The sequence below is a fragment of the Lepeophtheirus salmonis genome, chromosome 3 (genome assembly GCF_016086655.4).
Source record: "Lepeophtheirus salmonis chromosome 3, UVic_Lsal_1.4, whole genome shotgun sequence".
Lineage (NCBI taxonomy): Eukaryota > Metazoa > Arthropoda > Copepoda > Siphonostomatoida > Caligidae > Lepeophtheirus > Lepeophtheirus salmonis.
In genome coordinates, this window is record NC_052133.2 from 3,591,388 (window position 1) to 3,612,686 (window position 21,299).

Genomic DNA, 21,299 nt, shown 5'->3' on the forward strand with positions numbered 1-21,299 from the left:
TTTACTAATATAAAGAGGGAAACAATTAAGAATCCTATGAGAGAACTAATGAATCATATTACATTATATCTAATTATTATAAGTGCTAAATCAAAACTTTTATTTTTAATTCCCTCGTTTTCAAATATTTCATAAGCCTTGTGAGAATTAAAGAAATTAAATACATTTTTGTAATGCTTACATTATTTTGATGAAACAACAAACGACTCTTGACAATTATTTGCATCTTTAAGTCATTAGATATGATTGTAGTTGTTAAAAATATGACCTGCTGTTATGTTTAAAAAAGATACTGAAAATTAACATGGTAACCATTACAGTTTGTGAAATGTTTCAGAGTGAAGCAGCTGAGCTGTCATTACGTCTTATTAGATTAGATACAATCATCTGTGAGAGAGAGAAAATAACAATAAATCCCACTCCGACTCTAGCAAGGATATAGACAGGAATTACTCTAATATCGATCCTCAAGAATTGCAGAATAATGACAACAGATTTAGAAAACTAAAAAAATATTTATAGGTTGAAATTATAAAAAGTTTGAATAAATCAAAAGAAGAATTGATTTATTATACTTACTTACAAAAGTCTATGATGTTTATGAGAAAAATTTAGACATTTGAACTCATTCCGTCGTACTTACACTATGTTATGGGCTTAAAATATATTATAACTTGAATTTTGATATATTTTCGAATGTATTGCTAATTTTTAAAAGTGAAATAAGTCCTCGATGTTCGTCGGAGTTCATCAATAAATTTTCATAAGTCAATAACATTCAAGTATTTCTGCTGAAAATAGGAATGGTATTCCATCAAAGGCATCCAATATAGAAATAGCTAAAGAGCTTCTCAGCTCAGTAATGGTAGAAGCGAAATCAATTTCTAATCATCTTTTCAAATGTATCATGCAGCAACTTAATTTATATTTAAGTCCTTTAAAAAGAAGGAACTATTCACCAAAATTCCTGGGAATCACCAATTTAGTATCATTGCTAGCCTCTCTTTGCTAAGGAACAGAGTGTATTCCATGTAGTTTTTAGTATTCCTTGCCCAAGTCATGCAGTTTAGCTTGTTTTTCTTTATTTACCCTCTTGAAGAAATAGAGTAAAAATTAAAGTGGCCCTTATTTTTCAACCAATCACTTCTTTCATATCCCTCTTCTGTAGAACTACAAATTCTGCGTGATTTTTCCATGTCTCTAGTATTCAAATTTGAAACCACACTTATTAGGATATTATTTTTGGAGAGCGCAAGGAGAAAGTAGGAGCGAGATTTATGGTATTACTCAATGTACATATTTATGGCATTGTTAGCACAAGGAATACAAGAAAACTACTCAAATAAAAAATGTGATTATGAAGAAAGAAGTTCCTGAAGCCCCTCCCAAAAAAATTAAATTAACATTCCTCATATATGTTTATAAGTTGTTGTTTTTTCTTTTGTTAGCACATATGGAATCTAAAATGGTCAAAAATCAGTTTGAAATTTAGCAGGTAGACATATAAAATATTATTGGGCATGTTTCTATGATATATTTTGGGCCTCCAAAATCATTAAGAGCCTGTTTTTGACAGAAATAAAAACACATTTTCTTTCTCTCTTTCTATATCTCTCTCCTTTTCTTTCTCTCTTTCTATATATCTCTCCTTCTCTTTCTCTCTTTCTATATCTCTCTCCTTCTCTTTCTTAATTTGTTCTTCTATTATATCTGTGTATCTTTCTGCATCCCTCTCTCCATGTTTCTTATCTAAATACCCTCATTCTCTGTTTCTATTCCCTTCTATTCAGACCAGCAACATGGACACCCTCTACTAAAACACATATAAAATAAACCTATTTATACAGGTGTGCGCGTCTAAAACTGAACACTCCTATAAATTTTACAGCTTGAGGGCTTGACGAGGGGTTCTCTTGTAGACCTTAAGGTCAAGATCTTTCTTAACTAGCAGGTCCATGGTGCTTCTGCTGACGTTGAACTCCCTCGAGGGGCCGCTTACGGTGACCTTGCCTCTTTTGTCCTCAACAAACTTTTTCACGGCAGCAACCATTTCGTCCACAATTCGAGGCTTTGACTTAGATCTCGTGGTCGCCTCAAAAGTACCTTTGTCTACCACGCTGTAAACGGTGGTGCGGCTACAGTTCAGAACCTTGGCCTTGGAGTTTTTCCCCGCGCGGAAAGTTCCAAAATTGCAACTCGACGTCTCTCCATATTATCAGCTGTTGTTTCACTGTTGTTATTTAGATTTTGCTGGAGTTTTGTTAATAACTAATCAAGGCCCTTGCCTCGAAGTATAAGCCGGTTTCAACTCAATAAAATCCCGGATATGTGCATGACGTAAAATTTAAAGGAGTTTTCAGTTTTAAACGCGCACACCTGCATAAGGGATTGTAGATCAATGTTAATAATTTTGGAGGCTAAGCCTCCCTCCCCCCCAACACCACCAAAGGATGAAAACTAGCCACTCCTCTGCTCCAATCTATGGTACAATATAAGTTCAGCTCTATACTGAATTGATTAGGGAATCAGGATTAATTAAATTACTACGTGTGGACCATTTAAAGAAACTGGCAAGCTTTTTAGAAGTTAAGGGGGAACCAACAATTGATTATTTGACTGTGATTATTGAATCATCAGATTCAAAGTAAGTTAATGTATTTATCTTATTATCCGTTACATATAATTTATAATTGTATTTAAAAAAAGTGAGAGTCTAGAGTAAATTTATTTAACAATAAAAAAATTTATTCAATTTAGTTTCTAGTATTCCTTGAATAGGGTAGTTCGATGTTTAATAATAAACATACATATGTAGGTATTAGGTAGTTTTTTTTAGATATGGTTCCATGTACAATGAACGCAAATCCCATGTTCGCATTTGGTAGTCTATCATGTTTAAGTTGTTTATTTCAGCTTTTGTTCACAGTTTCACAATCTCTATGCCCCTCCCTCCCTCCAACCTGAATACTTACTTTGCACATAGCCATCTCTTAAATCATGAGATCTTGTGGAAATAAAGCTCTTCTCATCCCCAAACTCTGACTATGGTTGTGGCAGGACCGTATTTTGGGGTACATATAGAGCACCAGGCTCCGCTGTCTGTTCGGGACATAAAAAATAAATTAAATGTATACAAACTGAGAAAAAAAAACATTAAAAAAGGAAAACCCTTTTTTTTTAATTCTCATTTTAAAAAAAATCAATTGTTTTCTTTAAAAAAATCCTACGAGGAAATATACAAGCCTAGGGTTGCAAATGTTGTTAAGAAAAAGTTGAGTTTTCAGGAAAGAAAACAAAAGAATGGTTAATAGGAATACGACTATCAGTAGACTGTATTATTTATTGTAAATAATGAATAACTTATAAAATGAAACAGAGGAACCATATAGAATTTGCGGGCGTGCTCACTCTCCTTGACAAAATTATCAATCCTATACATATTATTTATTAAAAAAGGTTGTATGATAATTCATTTTTTTTAAATGTCATTTAAAAAAATATAAGACCCCTTTTTTCTAAAAAGTTGAAATTATTTATTTTGCCAATAAGTATAAAACAACTTATTAGTTCGTTTATTTTTCAAAAGAATCAATTAAGATATAATCATGATACATCATGGCATCAAGGGAAATTGGAGAACCTACAACTGACAACAACAAAAAACATAAACTAATAATATCGGAACAATCCATCATATTTTTTAAATCACGCGACCTCAACCAATAAGGTATTATCCATTTCAGTAAAATATAAGTATTCAATTAATATTTTAATCATGTAAAAAAAAATAACAATAGTCAAACAAAAATCTGTACATCATAAATCGTGTATTTCAATGCAAATTGACTTTATTATTTTTTTTTTTTTAAACTTTGTCGAATTTCAATAGTTAAACAAATTGAAAAAGGGACAATATTATGTTCATACTCAAATAAAGAAATAAAATTTTCCTTTCGTGTATGAAACTAAAGTCTATCTTTTAATGCATTTCTTATAAATAAATAGAAAATGCAGTTTCAAAATAAATATAATGTTTGGAGTTAGAATTGATTAAAGTCCTAAAAGTTTCTTTCTCTAGGACTTACACTTATGTGGTATGTGAATATCGGCTAAATTAGGGCGAACCTAAAAACTACACCTGATTTAATATCATAAAAAAATATGGTAACTTTGAGAGACAACATATCTGCTGACAGAAATCAATATAAGCTATAGTCCTTTTTTACTCGCTAATTCGTAATAACTATCAAAATAGGGAGGAATAAATAATAAGAGCATTCACATTTTGCATTTTGACAGAAATTCAAAAATTCATAGCTAATTATAGAATATAAATTTTTTGAAAACACTTGAATATCTATGTAAAATTACTTGAAGGGGTGTGAATTTAGAAAATGAATTACATCTCAGGATTATGTGTATTTATTTATAAATCTCCAATAGCCATTACTAATGCTTCATTAATAGTAATAGCTATTTGTAGAAACTAGCTAGAATATTGATATTTGTAAACTAGTTTCACACTCGTTTATATTAATGCTATTAAATATAAGTAAAATGTAAAATATAAATACTATTCGCATTTACAAAAAAAATATAGGTACATATATTTATAGGTTTGTAAATCTTAAGTATCATTGAGGCTTCGATGTTTCTTTTTTGTGTGTGTTGTTGCCAATATGAATAGTGTTTTTTTAACTTCTAAAGCTTTTATTATTATTCTTCATTCTTGATGAGACAACATTTAAGTATAATGTGACACCACGGATGTGTGTACTCATGAATGACGGAGAGTAACATTGAGGATTTGTTGGGAAGTTATAAAGGTATGTTCCTATAGGACTCAAAGTAGGATTGAGGATAGACAACAGATTAATTACTTGATATGTCTTTGATCGACACGGAAGTAGATTTAGGTTATATATCATTTCTCTCTTAAAAAAACGTTGGTTTACAACTCTGGGTATGGTATGAAATTGGTAGCAAGAGTTTCATATTGTTTTGTCAACCAGACCCACTATCCCTCTGTGTAAATTTTGAAATATATTATAAAAATGGAACCCAACTTTATTTATTATTTAGAATACGTTAAGAATTATGAAAGATTATTTTTTTTTTATAAAGCGACTCTAACGTTGATAATCTTAATCTCTAAAATTTTATTTGTCTACTTCAAAAAAGTTTTTAGTTATTATATTTTATGAATTTCTCATTATACGCTTAATAACGAAGTTCTAAACAATTTAGGATGTTTAGAAAATACATATTTATTCTTGTAGAATTGCTTTTTAAGTAGATACAAAAATGTGTCTTCAAGTTTTTATATAAGTAGAATTGCAAAGGGGTGGAAAGTTTCTCAAAATTGCCTTTTAAAAATTTGCTTCGGAAATTTGAGGAATTTTCAAATGAGTAGGTTATGTGGTTTTGGAATGTTCCGTTTACATATAAGGAACAATATTTTCGAATTTTTACTGCTCATCCTCTAATCATTATGATTAAATACTGAGCAGTGAGCTTCTAAGTACAACGATGACCCCTTCCTCTTTGACAGCTACCCCCCTTTCTCCGATCACAAATATTATTTAATAATCATAATTCTAGAAAAAAATTATATTCTTACTATATAGTTATTTTAATAATAACTTCACCCCCAAAAAATATTGGTGTTTTTGGCGCTGCCCCTGATCAAACACATTCGGGGCATTAGTTTTTTTAATTAAATACATGGATAGTAGGAAGCTATCAGAGGTAATATTTCAGGATCACAACTAAACACTTTATTATAAATGTTGGATATATTTATTTAAAAAAAAAATTTTGGACTCAAAGTAGGATTGAGGATCGACAACAGATTAATTCCTTTCTATGTCTTTGATCGATACGGAGAATTTTCCGTAACATGGCTCTATTGAGATACTCTCTTATACAATAAGCGTAACGGAAAATTGTGATTTTTTTTTTTTTAATTGGGGATCGAAATCAGGGCAATTCTTGCCAATGTCCTTGATTATTTCCTTCTCTCCCTTGCCATAGCTGATTGTAGCTTATCCCAAATTCCTAAAAATTTCATGTTTACCATGTTAATTTTTTTTTTTTTTAAATGCTCATTATTCACAGGATTTTCATCACTAGTCAAAAATCAGCATGGTAACACTGACAATTTGAAGAATGTTTTAGAAGAGGGAAAAAAATAATACTCATTAGATCAGATACAATCGGCTTTGACAAGAAAGGAAGGAGAACAGGATATAAACAATTTACCGAAAACAATTTAAGATATATAAATTATGTCCTATTGGGTGATAATTTTAAATTTTATGATGCAACTAGATAAAGCTTAGCAAAAATTTTGCTCCATTTATTTGCCTATTTTGGCGTCTTACATTATGTTCATTTAAGTGTGTCTGCATTTTTCTATTTTTATATTGTGTATAACAATTTAAAAACATAATTATCTCATTATTGGAAAAATGAAACATGTTTTATGAACTTTGTATGATGTGACCATTATATAACTCATGTAAAAAATATGAGATATATATGTAAATATGTGTTAACGAAACAAATTATAAAATGAAGTTCCAAGTTAATTATTTTAATTCTTTTATAATAAATAAATATATGTATATATGTAGAACAGGTTGTATTTGAATGAATATACGGTGATTAATTATTGATTATCAGCAGCTAATTCATCTTTTTATTAGAATTTTCTCTCCCCTTGAAATGATCCATTGAACTTGATATCCCTATCCTTTTCGTGAATTGAATAAATACCTTGGATGGTAACAAAATTTTAAGTAATGGAATATACCCGGCATACCACGGTAAACAAGTGGAGTCGCGCTCTAAAAGAATGGCATCCAGTATTTTGTCTGTCACTTCTTCAGGATTCAGCATGGGTAAAATCCCTGTAGATACGCCAGCAAACATCCCTGTACTAGCAAAATAAGGGCAAATTAAAGAGCACTTAATAAAGTCATTGCCATTGGCGAATAGCTCCCCTCTCATGGCTTCGTGAAGTCCAACTGCAGCAAATTTTGATGCACAATAGTCTACCAAGTTATTTGTTCCTACTAGTCCAGCCATGCTTGCTACATTTACGATATGACCCTTCCTCCTTCGAATCATGGAGGGTAAAATAGATTTAATGGTCCAAAAATGTGCCATGATATTAACATCAAACGTCAATTGTATTTTTTCATCAGGTGTATCTAGTAATGAGCTCCCACTAATAACTCCAGCATTATTTACAAGGATATCTATATCCCCCTCATTCTGCTTGATTTGATTCAGAGTTGTATAGAGATTATCTTTCTTAGTCAAGTCACAAGAATAAAATTTTATGAATCCTCTAAGTTGATCTGGTAGAGTTGATATAATTTTCTCTAACTCAACCAAAGTTTGATCTCCAGCCTTTTTATTCACATCAATAATTATCACATTTGCACCTAACTTCAAAAGTTTTATAGCAAGAGATTTTCCAAATCCTGAGGCTCCTCCAGTGATGAGTACGATATCTTTCTTGACGGATTTCTTGAAATATTGAGGTAGAAGAAGTTTTATCCATAGTGGTATATAATAAAATAAGGCAATGATCAAGGATCTGAGTATTTCAATTATGAGAAGCAACATCTCGACTGCCGTTTTACTCTCACTCGCAGTTTGTCCTAGGAACGAGTGCTTGGATTGAGAAAGCTCACTGTGTGTTCATTCCTTAATAAAGCTACAAATACTTCTCTACTTCAACAAACAGTCAATAACTCTGTAATCAAAAGGAAATTCCCTGATTAAAAAATCAATTTTGCACCAAAATACTCGTATTTATATACGTCGATATAATATATCTTATCAAAATATTTCCTTTATCGCTTCAAAAATATACATAAACAAGAAAATAATAAATGTTATAGATAAATTTGAGAAAACAAGATCATTTACTTACTAATTAGATATTAAATAGATAATGGAATGATCGCTAAATTTACCAACCTTGAACATGACTTTCGTGACTTTCTAGGATCAACTGTTATATACAAAGATAAGCTTTTGTAATTGCGTCAGGTTCAAGTTAGTTCTTTGAAACAACGTCAGGTTCAAGTTAGTTCTTTCAAACAACGTCACCTTTAATTAATCATATGTGAAAGAAAATCCTCATTATGCAGGAGAGGTTATCATCTTTCCCCATATTTTGTATCCTAATCCCTATGCAGATAATGGAAAATGTCAGAAACAAGTCTGTGTGAGAATGCAGATCAATACATTATATTCGAATTTTATGTTGTACTGTCTTAGGACCGGTCCTATCGATCCTTAGGATGGTTTATCCTTGGCACAGGTCCATGGATTTTTAATGTTAAATGGTTACTGGTTTTTAAAACCAAATTAGATATATCATTATATGAGATATGTATTGCACATACCTTGCAAAAAATATTTCTGTTTTCATTATAATGTACAATAATACGAACATACTATATTTTTACTTACTATGATGTTGTAGTATATTATATATTTAACAGAATAATTTTAAAAAAAGGATAAAAACTCTTCATGACGTCACGAAGGAATCGATTTTACCTTTCTTTAACAAGTAGGACTGGATGGGACTCGATTGGACTGGACTGTAGTCTTATGTTCTAAATAATGACCCACATAGCACTAGTTATATACAAACATAAATCTTTTTTCATATTTTTTCTGTGATCAAGTATTCTTATCAGTTATTGTGTATATACTCTGTCTATAAAAATAGAATTTGATTACCTTTTGGTAAACTGTATATTCTGGGAGGAATGGATTATTATGTAATACTTATGAGTTCACCTTTGAACTCAAATAAATTCTGAAGTAAATAAAATGTAGGTGCCCTGTTAAAAAAAGTTGGATCAAGGAACAAAAATAGATGTTAAGTGACAACTTGATTATATAAATTCATTTATAAATGGATAACATGGATAGTTATACAGTGAGCGGGTTCATGCAAAAAAATTTATGTGCAAACCCTTTTTTTTCTTCAGTTCAATTTAAATTTCAGAGTTTGGTTGTTTTAAAGAAAATAATTTTGAATATTCTTATTTTATTTTTTACCCATATTGGTCAGTAAACATTATTGTACTGCAATTAATTCACCTGTCCCAGGAAGTATTTGATTCAATTTACACGTAAATATATGTTAATAACTTACATCTAAACTTCCTTCTCTTGAAATTACCCGGATTCCAACTAATGCACACTAATTTGAGGAGAGTAACTATTTCCGAGTACGTTGCCCAGAAAATTATTTCTTTTAAAGAAAATAATGGAACCTATTTGTTATATTAAAGTGTATGACCTAAGTTGAGCCGGTTTTAAAATTTGAGGTGCCCTTTTTTTGTGCTAAGGTGGCATAAATGTCTTTGTTTGTTTTGTTGTTTTTTTAATTTTGAATAACCTGTTTAATAACGTCTTTTTATTTCAAAATACATTTTGTATTTTTTTTTTTTTTTGTTTATGACTTTATACTATGTATGTGCAGGCCCTTATCCGACACTGAACATGTATACAAATTACATATCGGGCAATAAGAGTAGGAAGGCAGGAGGTATGTTGCGGTGGCTGTCTAATATATTGGAAATTAATGTAAGATTACACAAAATGCGAACCTAATTCTGAGGAAACAGGAGAGTCTGTTTCAGAGGGTCGACCCCTCCCATAACAAATGGTCTGCATAGAAGCCATTTGTGTTAGGTAAAGAGTTGATCTCAAGACTTGCAATTCGAATTGAGTGCATATTTTGAAGACTTTTTACTCGACTTGACTTCACATTCAAAGACTTGGGACTCTACTTGGAGGAGTTCAGCTATTTTATACTGAACTCAGGAAAAACCTTAACACTATGGATTATCTAATATAATATTGGATTTGACATGAGCTCAAAAGAAATCTGAAATTTTCTGACTTTCATTATAAACACTTTTCCAACCTCTGAAATTTGCTCCTCCAAAATTGCCCTTCTTTAAGGTTAAAAATTAGATTTTTATGATATAATAATGTATCTCCCTTAAAAGTATTAGTCCTTCTCACTCTTATACCAACAGTGGAACATCATGATTGGTTAGGCCGATAATGATTAATAAATATAATCTTATCACAATGTTAGCTTTGATATATGTGAATTTCTTCAATAAACATATGTATTTTCTAAAAAAAAATGGAACTTTCACCTAAGATACCGATTTCGTTTTCGAAAATTTTCTTAAATAAGTATGAAAATATAAGTTATGTTGCAAATTAAGTGAAGGAGTTAATACTCAAGTTGAATTTTGTGTAGTTAATGAATTAGTTGAATTTAATTCATTAAAAAAAATTTTACAAAATCTACAAATGTTTGTTCACCAAAAATGAAAAATTCAATTTTTAGAAAAAAAAATTTCAAATATTAAATTTTTAGAAAACAAATTTAAAAATTCAAAGCTGGTTGTATACAAAAAAAAAAAAAAAAAAAAAAAATCTTCAATTTTTGGAAAAAAAATTCGTAAATCCACAATTGTTCACAAAATATTTAATTTAAAAAAAAAAAATTGGAAAATTACATTTTTTATAAAAAAACTCAAGAATTAAATTTTTTAGAAACAAAATTGAAGGGATTAATTGTTTTGAAATTTGGATATTTAGGGGGATAAAGCCAACCCCCGGCGGACGTCTCTGAATGTACTCTTCTATAACCAAGTTTTCTTATATATTTAAGCCTAAAATATATTAAAAATATGTTATTACATTGTTAAGCAATCTTATTTCCATATTGTAGATAAAAATTAAACATCACAATGCAAAGAATAAGATATTTTTATCTAATTGTCCTACTTTTCTCGTCCCTAATCGATCAAAAAGTAACAATAATTGTACAAATTTAGACATTTCATAGGGATTTAAGTGCACATTATTACTTTCATTATATTCAAATATCACTGTTTATCATTGGCATCAAGTAGTAACTAATCTTTTCATCCGTAAAGTCATTTGATGAAGTTTCATCAAGATTTATTTGAATTTTTTCCATTTAGTAAAAATATATCAATTTTGAGCACCCAAAATGGTGTCTCCTTCTATTGCAATTTATGACGTTGGTGAAAACATTCTATATTATATATAATGAAGAAATGCATGGAAAAAATAATAATTACCTAACATTTTGAATATTTTTGCCAATTTATTTCATAATCAACTTCAATGATGATGGATCAGATTAAAATTAAATAAATTAGCAAATGTCTTTGTAAAAATCATTATCAAAATAATTTGATATTTTTAAGTTATAGAGCCATGAACTTTGCTCTTTGTTTGAAGACTCGACATAGATATGTTTTACATCCTAGTGTTACATAACAGTCCTTAAAACACATGATACTCTAGGTACCATACCTAAACTAGAATTCAAATATGGTGTACATGTTATTAAAGAAAATAACTTGTTGCGGAGGTAATTAAATTTTGTTTCAATTATACTGATAAATTCTATTATTTTTCAGAGTAAGGGAAAATTTCATATAATGCAAGTATAAGCCGAACCTCAATTCTTTGCCCACTAGTCCATGTCAAGTTCAAGTCCTTGAATATTTCCATTAAGTCAAGTTCTAGACCCAATAAATAAACTATATCCCAAAAAGTGCTTCATATCCATTGAAAAATTCAAATGACTTTCAATTCGACTGTTTCATCTTTTGAGTTCAAGCCAGGTCTGGAGTCTTTGATTGGATGATCAAGTTGATTTGCATGTCTTCATGTCCCTACCACTGTATATTTTCTAGTATTATTTATCATCGATAATCACTACTGCGCCAAGTTGCCATAGATAATTGACAACATTAAATTGATATTATAGCTAAATTATGTATTGAAACTTGTTTCAAAAATTGCATATTGTCTTGAACTTTGCAAAAAAAAAACTATTAGCTCAATACGTGTTTAACTTCTAAAAGCTTAGAAATTTGCCAAAAAGTGACAAGAGTACTAACTAGCCCGCTCTTCCCTTTTCATTTTGAAGTATTTTTCTTTTCAGAGTAGTGTTGTATCGACTGGAGTCAATTGTGTCGAGTTAATAAATTAGAAATGAAAAAATAGAGTAGCTCATTTAAGTAGCTACGAGTGCCCATTGTCCATTTATGAACACTTATGAGCAAATATTTTTACTAACTGTAGGATCGTTACAAGACTGTGTTATATCTTTAGTCTGTCTCTTCAGAAATTAGAAAAATCTCGATAGAAATATTGATTGATTAGAAAATCCAAAAAGGACAGGGCCACAAAACTCAAAACGTTTACTGAGGTTTACTGATAAAAATCAAACCAATTCAATAAAATATTAAATCGACTCTGTTTTTTTATTTTTCTTTTAAAATTGAAAATGGGCTCACCATTGGAATCGAGTCGAAAAACCATCAAATTCGATTCGAATAAATAAATTTTTGAGATGAGACAACACTATATTTAGATACAGTGAAGTTATTCTTGATTTACATTAATATCAATTAGGATCTTGTTCTGATCCCTCTTTTATTGTTATTGTAAGTATTGTTTTTTAATTTTTATTTAAAAAGACATGCATAGAAATTACAGCATCACTGTAACGTGTCTTAAAATATATTTTTTTATGACGTGGCATGTGTCTCATTTTATTCCATGTAAACAAGATATTACTTAAGATATCCTTTTGAACACGCTATTTAAATTATTATTTCAATAATATTTTATATTTTGAGCTTGAATTAATTCAATTCCAATTACAAAACTATAAAATCATTTAAATGAATTATATTAAAACTCCCTCAACTGCATTTATAAATGAATATATGTTCCCACAACACAAAAGCAACCTAGAATATTTTTTTCTCAAAATTGAGTATGGATTACTTTGATATTCTTCAACGAATTAATAATCGTGCATTTTGATTAAGAAATTATTCTTATGAACTCTTTGGAAACGCTACAAATTCCAATTTATATTCTAAAATAATTTATTTGAAAGACCATTACGGGGTTAATATAAGTCTTTTAAATCAAACAAAGGGTATAGAATATAGTTAAAACCAAGGTTAATACAAATACAAAGTTATAGCATAACGCTTTTCCGACTGATGCTTGATTTCCACCACGCTTTTTAATAGGGACGTCAGATTATTACTATTAATCAATGATTAATAATCATATAATTTCAAGAATTATTTTCTGCTAATATACCATTGTTATACTCTATGACATCAAAATCTGTCTGGATTGCCAAGCAGTTGGTTTGAAAATTCTAGCAAGTCCGATTTCATGATGGTTAAAACTATTGTTTATTTTAACTAATCAGACAAATTTGAATTCAGAGCTTCTAATATGTCTATGAATTATAGGGCTGATGCATACAATACTTAAAAGGAATTATCCTCAAAAAACTATGGTAATGTTGTGTAGAGATAAAGTAATACATTGACCAGACTCTTCCAAATTATGACAGCTTTGACTGAGTGCCCCACTCATCCTTATACTATTGTCTATAGGTTTAGGTAGTTTATAACTTTGCAAAGGGATAAATATATTATTGGACTCATCAGTATTTCCTCAAGTGCAGCTATAAATACATGAATAAGATGTTTAAAGGAGAAAACTATTTTTTCTTGTAACATGTGTATCATATATTTTTGGAGTACATTATATATATATGTGAACAACTGTGAGGAACATAAAATCACTTGGTGTTACAAGTCCACATCTATTGACTTCATTTAAAAACGAACCAATCTGTTGATGATTTCCATTTTCGTCAATGGAAATTTTTAACCCTTCGATGCATGAATTTTAATTTGTAGGTGAAAAAAAATTAATTATTAAATTCTAATAACTTCATAATTGATCCACTATTTTATGAAGAAAAAAAAATTCCACAGGACTGAAAATAAGCAGGTTTTTGGATTATGATAAAGAGATACTTAGTTATTATTTTGTGGAGAGAAACCCAAGTACTTACAACATAATTGGCTAAAATTTGGGTATGTCCTATATATGGCACACCATGCATGGAAGGGTTAAATCATTTGATGGGCTGAGCATACTCCTGCAACAATCTTTGGCTACTTTATTGAAAATAGAATAAACGATATATCCCCCATAAAATAAATATTATTTTCCACATTTAAAACTTAATTACAATCTGTGACATCAAAATGAGATATCTCAGACACAAATTCAGTTTGATCATTTGGATGATATTAGTGCCTTCTAATTTTATATCTTAAGAAAAAATGCCACATAAATCAAGAATAACATAATTTATAAACAGTGAAAAGGGAGCAAAAAATACATATGAACAGAATGAAAATAGAGTACTTCATCTGTAGCAGTGCCTTTTCTGAGGCACTTATGTTTAGGTAAAAAAACCTAGTTAGCCTTCCATCTTCCTGGCCGGCTAGATGTGCCTAAAGAAGTATATTTAGACATGAATTACTATACTATATAGATGGTATTTTCTGACCTTAAAATTAATCAAAGAGGGATATAATAATCTATGTAGCTGAATACATTCAGAAGTGCACGAGTTTTACTAATTTGCGCACTACAACGTCAACATATATTATTATATCTACGATATCTTCATAAAAGATCAAACAAGTCGAGGTTTTAGAGGAAGAGCTATCAGCATAAGCGTATAGAGATATATAATATTCCATGACTATTTATAAATAGCTGAATAAAGTTATAGGGATTTTCTTGTGGGCCGGCGGGATGGTTTCCCTTACCACAAATGAAATAAGCCTGTCAATGACTCCTCCTGAGTCATTTTCCTTACCCGATTAAGTCCAAACCATACTTTCATCCTTTGGCCATGACTCCAAAACCTTTTAAAATGCACTCCTTTCATCATTTCCTTTACTGTTGATCCCATCATTGACTCGATATAGGCCTCATATCAATATATTTTCTGAGTCGGAATGTTTGATTGATAATCTCCTAATTCTATAAATTCGACATTTCAAAGTTTTCAAATAGTATAGAATTAAAGTTTAAGGAACAAGGAAAAATCCAATACTGAACGTTATCAGATTATGGTATTTGTGAGCTCCTTTATTTGAAGTATTGTATTAAAATCATTATTATATTTCAGATTTAGTGTAGCTAAATCTTCATCAAAAGTAATGGATACTGTGACTGGTCAAATTAATTGCTTGCTCAAACTTCATATAGTTATTAAGAAACTTACAATGACTGTATCATCAATAATTTAAGAAAGTTAGATGTCAATTTAGAATCCAACTACTACGATATTTGGATACCTATAATAAACGATCAGAACAACGGGATAGAGTCCCATTAAACGGATCGTTTTGCCATTATAAAAACGTTAATGTTATATTAATTTAACTATAAACCTACTATTTACATGGTCTGTTCAAAATCGTTTCTAGTTCTTTGATTTTAAACCGCAAAACCTAACCAAATAAGGAAATTTGTTTTTAATATAGTGATGATTATTTTTTATACTTTTATAATATAATTTTTATAAACTGGAATATACATTTAAAATTCCTTGTTGGTTTTGTTCGATAGTTATTCGATAATAAAGATTTTTTTTTTTAATAATTGAATTTTTAATAAAATTATATAAAACAATACATAAATTACTACTTTCAATATGTTAATTAAATTTTATTAGACCTGCATAGTTTTTAGTTATGAATAAAAATTGAATATCATTTTCCACCCAAATAACTTGAATTCCTTTTGGAACGCAATTCAGATCTAACTTTCCCTTCAATTCAGATAAAAATCAAACATTATTATCGTCCAAAAAAATTTCAGACATTTGATTAAGTTTATTCATTGTTTTCTTCCTTGTTCTTCTGCACAAGAAGATTTTGATGTTCTTCTGGTGTTCTGCTCAATCATGAAAGTATCATGAAGATTTAATGATGGAACTTCATCTTCCTTCAGACAACGGTGTTTCATAGGTTTTTTCGAACATATATATATTCTGTGCAAAAATCTTCGTCTTTGAAATGAAGAAACAAATAAGTTTATTTTTAATATCAACTAATTTACCATGTAAAAATATTTCAAAAAATCGATGGGTGAGGTCTTTTAAAATGATAGTAACATATAATTTTTAAATCATTTTATTTTAGCATATAAGTTGATTCCAAGTTAAGTAAAATACAAATTCATTATAGTTATTAAGTCTCCTGAATTTTTAATGTAGTTATTTCAAGTAAATTTAGTTTTTTAAGTACAATTCGATTCTATATTTGAGTGTAATTCTATTTGTTACAAAATTAAGACAAGTAACAAAATAGACTTAATAAACATCTAATTTCAAGGTATGATAGATTTCCGTTTCTCTAAAAGCTCTCCATTTTTGCTACGAAATTGATAAAAAGAAGCTTCTTCATCCTCTTTAACATCTTTTTGAGCAACTTTTCCAATTTTACAAGATGGAACTATTTATGTAGATGGCATTTATATTTTTTAATAAAAAATTATGTTATAAAATTTAGTCTAAAGTGAATTTAGAAGACTTATACGAATACTTATGGTCAGTTATATCTACATTGTTTATAAATATATATATTAATTTTTTAAATCCAAAATATTCCAATTTAAGACTTGTAGCTCACTCCCTTTTTAAAAATTCAAATACAACTATTTATTTATATCATCATTCAATGCATTTATGAAGGACTACTAAAGAGTTAACATGTTAACTGTTCTTCGTTATAGTAGGTTTCGTTGACTCTTAAAATTCCCACTAATTCATATATTATCTAGTGATTCATGATTTTAAATCATGAATTGCCACATCTAGATCATTGATTAAGATGTGGCAATATACTTTGCAACTTTAATATGTAACAAATATATATCACACAACTCTTCTCCAAGCAAATTAAAGCTTATACTAATAGGCAATAGCATTAACTACATAATATATTAATACTATAGACCGTTTTCAAGTGACGTCAGCATTGTTGATTTGGACCCTTTTTGGGGACCTAAACAACCAAGTTTTAGAACAATGAAAGCCATTTTTCATCATTATAAAGGAAACTAGTGAACTATTTGATGTTTAACAAATGAGACCAAGAAATTAAATGACTTTAACTGTTTATTAAAAATTAATTCCTCTATTGCCTATTTTTTTTATATATTTGACCCTAAAATGTATTAAAAATATGTTATTACATCGTTAAACAATCTGATTTCCATATTGTAGATAAAAATTAAATATCACAATGAAAAGAATAAGATAATTTTATCTAATTATCCTACTTTCCTTGTGCCTTATCGATAAAAACATATACAAATCTAACCATTTTTAGGGATTTTTAGTCCATATTACTTAGATTTAATTCAAAATATCAGTGTCTTAAAACAATCTGATGAAGTTTAATCCAGATTTTTAGAAATTTGTTCATTTTATGTTGTAAAATATAAGCTTTAAGGCCCCCAAGATGGCGTGAAAATGCTACATATATATATAGTTCTTTCCATTATTGAAACTAGCAGGTAAAATAATAAGAATCTAAATTTAACTTATCATTCATTGAATCATATACTAATACTTGTACGCAAATCAGTAGTTTCAAAAACAATACTCATTGAAATAAATTGATGATTGAATACATACAGCTAGTAACTAGAAGTGAATTATAGTCTTGAATAAAAATATACATATGTTAACCATAGTGAGTAGAATATTATTTTTAAAATTATAGTTTTATCTCTAAATTGATGAAATATGGTAAGTACTTTATGTATCTTATTTGAATTTAGCTTATAGATCTTATCCTTAGAGAGGTACCTACGATTATTCCAATGATGGCAAACAAAAACGGGCGACTTTGGATTTGATCCTCTTATCAAAATGTGTACGAAATAACTTTCATATTACAAACATCTAAAGTGTAGATAATTCTAACTTAAATAATGAAAATAGTCGCATACGAGGAATGAGGAGTATATTATTTAAATATTTATTTCAGGGATTGACTAATAATGGGTTGGTATTTAGACATTACTCTAAGTATGTCTACTTGTGGTCCGTAGAAATAATAGTATTTCCATTTTTATTAATATCAAATTAATAAAAAATGAAAATGGGTGGAGATCTTCAAAATATCTTTTGCATCTTATTAAGTATGATGAATAATGTTATTCATCTATCAGATATTAACTCTCCATTCTCCTTCCTGAATACATATGAAATTGATCAACTCTAGTTTTCTCAAGAACTTGCATCACTTTTAAGTTTTCATACAAGTTCTTTGTCATCATTTTCCATGTTGAATCTGTGAACGTAAGTCTGAAAGAAAGGTTACAGAGAAACACGCCTTTTCTGCCGGACGTTCCTTCCTGGCAGATCCATAAAAAAAAATAAAGAGCGTTGTTATTATTATTGTTATTTTTCATTAATTCTGTTCTTAGTACACACTCACAGAGGTTGTTTCATTTCATCACAATACCCTTGTTTGACACTTCGAAGATAAGACGAAGTAGCCATCCTTCCAGCAGCTTCATCGAGAGTTGAGTGGCCAGTTTCAGTAAGGAGATCCTGTGTGAATATTGAGAATGAAAATGAAAGGGAGGAATAACTACGCAAAATCTTTTTTGCAGTACTTGATGACGTAAGTGAATTTCCCCTCTCTCTGATCGAATTGCGCAAATATTCATGCGGGCGTTGATTGTTTACATTAAGCGAATATGAGCGCATGCTCGCTTGTAGCTCTTAAAATGGAAGAGCTTATATACTATCTCAGCGATCATGTATGAGGAAGTAGGCGATCGCTTATATTCGCTGAATGGAAATTACGCTTTAGCAAGACCTATTTTACTACATAATACTCTGAGGCTGGCGTGTGTGTACTGTTGTGGCTCAGCTAATTGAGGGTATACTCACACCCGGACACATGGTTATATTAAAATTGCTTATATCTGCCTCGTGTAAATTTGCATTATCTTCCTAAAGGTTTTCTAAGCCGACATCTTTTATATTTATCTTGTTTTAGATTTGGTAACATGCTATGGCATTCGTGAACCCCTCTAGTTCTACTGTTAATTTTGAAGATCTTTTCGACTTCTCCCCTGAGACCAGCACTCAGCATCAGATCCACCTCCCGGATCCATTTGATTCTTCCTCTTATCAACTCCCTGTCAAAAATCCAAACTTCTCCAACAGTCAACCTGCTGCCTTGTCTTCAAGTCTTCCTTCCAATTGGAAAGAAGTAGGGTTTCACTCAAAAGGTGTACGGGAGCTATTGGAGGATCTCCCTGAGGTCATAACGGAGAACTACTCCTCCTCCCTTCGCGAAGAATCTGCTTTACTAACTTCTTCTCAGCCAGTCGCTACACGTTCCAAAAGGGGACGTAAACCAGGGCAAAAAAATCTAATAACCGATATGAAAAGTAAATTAGAAAGAAGCCGACAAAGTGCTCGAGAATGCCGAGCAAGGAAAAAGCTTCGCTATCAATATCTGGACGACTTGATTCTTGAAAGAGACAAGGCAAACGTGTCTCTGAGAGAAGAGTTGTATAATTATCAAAAATGGTGTCATGAAATTGATAAGGGAAATATTCCTGAGGAACTCGAAGAGTTTTTGAGACAAGAAGCGTCTGGTGGCTCATAAAAATGTTTGCTCTTTCATGATGTTTTTTTTGTATTAGAAATTGAGTTTATTTAAGTTGTGTTTTTTCCTTGCAATATTATTTTATTTCAATCCAGTAAGAATTTTAATCGTGGTAGTTTTAAGGTAAAACTAAATTGCATGGACAAGTGTATCGTGATTTCCCTGTCATTACTATACGTGATCCTTTTCCAATTACTGTATCATAATCCGTTCTTCTTACTTAGCCGACCTTAATTATGTTTTTGATGCTACTGAATTTATTTCAACCTGTCCATTATTGGCTATCCTTGCTCATGATTTGATTTTGCAATTTCCAAAAAAGAAAATAATTTATTTATATTTGTTAAAAAAAAAGTTATATAACAAAAGAATGAAATTTTTATTGCTTGATTAGAAAAGTATTTCATTAATACTTGTATTATTATTTAAATTACCTCATTTACATTCGTACTACATATTATATCTATAAATATATATTATATTATCTATTTAAAATTATATTTTTAATAATTATGTGTACTTTTTTTCTTCAGCATAAATATTGATATACTTATATATTAACAGATGTCTATTATTATCTATTCATTTAATAAATAAATACATTATAATGTATTAAAAATGACATTTTCTTGACTTAACTATGATATCAATTGTTTCTCAAGCTTGTTTCAGTCGGAGCAGATTTCTAAAGTACATAAAGTCTCAAGGTACGCCAGTGTAAAATAACACTGCTATGGCCCTGTTTATTTAGACGAGACAATAGTGAACTGAGTATAATAAAAACTAAATAGTTATCACTTTAAAAACACAGTTTACAAAGTGATTCATTTGCTTAACCACCAAAGCGATACAACAACAGAAGAACAGCATAAGTTAAATTAAGTAGGCTGAGTCTTCATTTCACAGTTAATCATGTTCAGTTCTTGTGGGATTTTTATTTTTAGAAAACGATCCATGATGTTGCTTGTTCATTGCTCTTCGTGAAATCAAATGTATTTTCATGATTAAATGAAAAAACAATATGCTGCATATTGCAGTCACGCTGACCTCGGTGGGTTATTAACATGTTACGTTATTGACAATGGTTACATGTCAAAATAGGTTGTTTTTTTTTGCGACACCCACTTTAAGAAATGAATATCTAGAGATTTAAATTATGAGATAATTTATATCAAACAATGACAAAATTGGAATTTTTTGTAGGACTCACTTATAAGTATTTAAATATTTAATCTTAAACTGCAGGGATTCGACCAGTATATAATGCTGCAGTACATATATGTAGATTATCTTTGAACTCCATCTAAGGTCTAAAATTTACAAATAATTTTATAATACTGAAGGGAAGATTGGAAACTATTGGAAAACTTCACTTTTTGATCAATTACAAAGGGACGATTCAAATTTCATTAAGTAGTAATGTATATCAAATTTTTACTCAAATAATGTACATGTTTAAAATTTAAACTTGAAATTACTTAGAAGACACTTATTTGCATAGGAATGTGTTATATGTTTCAACTGTTTCTATCTCCCTTAGTTAAAAAAAGGTAAAACAATTATACATTATTTGAATGAGTATTTATTCTTGATTCCTAAAGAGTCTCATTGAAATTTTTCCTATAAATGTAGTATTTTATGTATAAATGCACTGAAATCAAA

General features: G+C 29.7%; 2 protein-coding genes and 1 long non-coding RNA gene across 10 annotated transcripts; 1 reads left to right on the top strand and 2 right to left on the bottom strand.

Moving 5' to 3' along the window:
• Window positions 1-6,579: 6,579 nt before the first annotated feature.
• On the bottom strand, window positions 6,580-11,927 carry LOC121114399 (epidermal retinol dehydrogenase 2). Of its 6 annotated transcripts, none has more exons than XM_040708353.2 (2): window positions 11,551-11,927; window positions 6,580-7,765 (listed from the first exon to the last, which is right to left on the bottom strand). In XM_040708353.2, the coding sequence occupies exon 2, from the start codon at window positions 7,633-7,635 to the stop codon at window positions 6,688-6,690; it is 948 nt and encodes a 315-aa protein (XP_040564287.1). In that variant the 5' UTR covers window positions 7,636-7,765; window positions 11,551-11,927; the 3' UTR covers window positions 6,580-6,687. The 6 variants fall into 6 exon arrangements, 5 of the variants coding, with proteins under 5 accessions (XP_040564287.1, XP_040564288.1, XP_040564286.1 ...); XM_040708354.2 differs by lacking the exon at window positions 11,551-11,927 and adding an exon at window positions 9,188-9,336; XM_040708352.2 differs by lacking the exon at window positions 11,551-11,927 and adding an exon at window positions 8,581-8,712.
• A 6,037-nt stretch (window positions 11,928-17,964) lies between these two features.
• LOC121114398 (uncharacterized) lies at window positions 17,965-18,589 on the bottom strand. Its single transcript, XR_005863256.2, has 2 exons — window positions 18,450-18,589; window positions 17,965-18,366 (listed from the first exon to the last, which is right to left on the bottom strand). It is a non-coding gene; the product is annotated as an uncharacterized lncRNA (long non-coding RNA).
• REPTOR-BP (REPTOR-binding partner) lies at window positions 18,373-19,963 on the top strand. Of its 3 annotated transcripts, none has more exons than XM_071886893.1 (2): window positions 18,373-18,638; window positions 19,020-19,963. In XM_071886893.1, the coding sequence occupies exon 2, from the start codon at window positions 19,035-19,037 to the stop codon at window positions 19,635-19,637; it is 603 nt and encodes a 200-aa protein (XP_071742994.1). In that variant the 5' UTR covers window positions 18,373-18,638; window positions 19,020-19,034; the 3' UTR covers window positions 19,638-19,963. The 3 variants fall into 3 exon arrangements, with proteins under 3 accessions (XP_071742994.1, XP_040564284.1, XP_040564285.1); XM_040708350.2 differs by having other exon boundaries at window positions 18,418-18,954; XM_040708351.2 differs by lacking the exon at window positions 18,373-18,638 and adding an exon at window positions 18,698-18,923.
• Window positions 19,964-21,299: the final 1,336 nt, after the last annotated feature.

Bases quoted from the DNA above. Each gene is read 5' to 3' on its own strand.
- LOC121114399 (XM_040708353.2), bottom strand. From the start codon at position 7,635: ATGTTGCTTCTCATAATTGAAATACTCAGATCCTTGATCATTGCCTTA.
- REPTOR-BP (XM_071886893.1), top strand. From the start codon at position 19,035: ATGGCATTCGTGAACCCCTCTAGTTCTACTGTTAATTTTGAAGATCTT.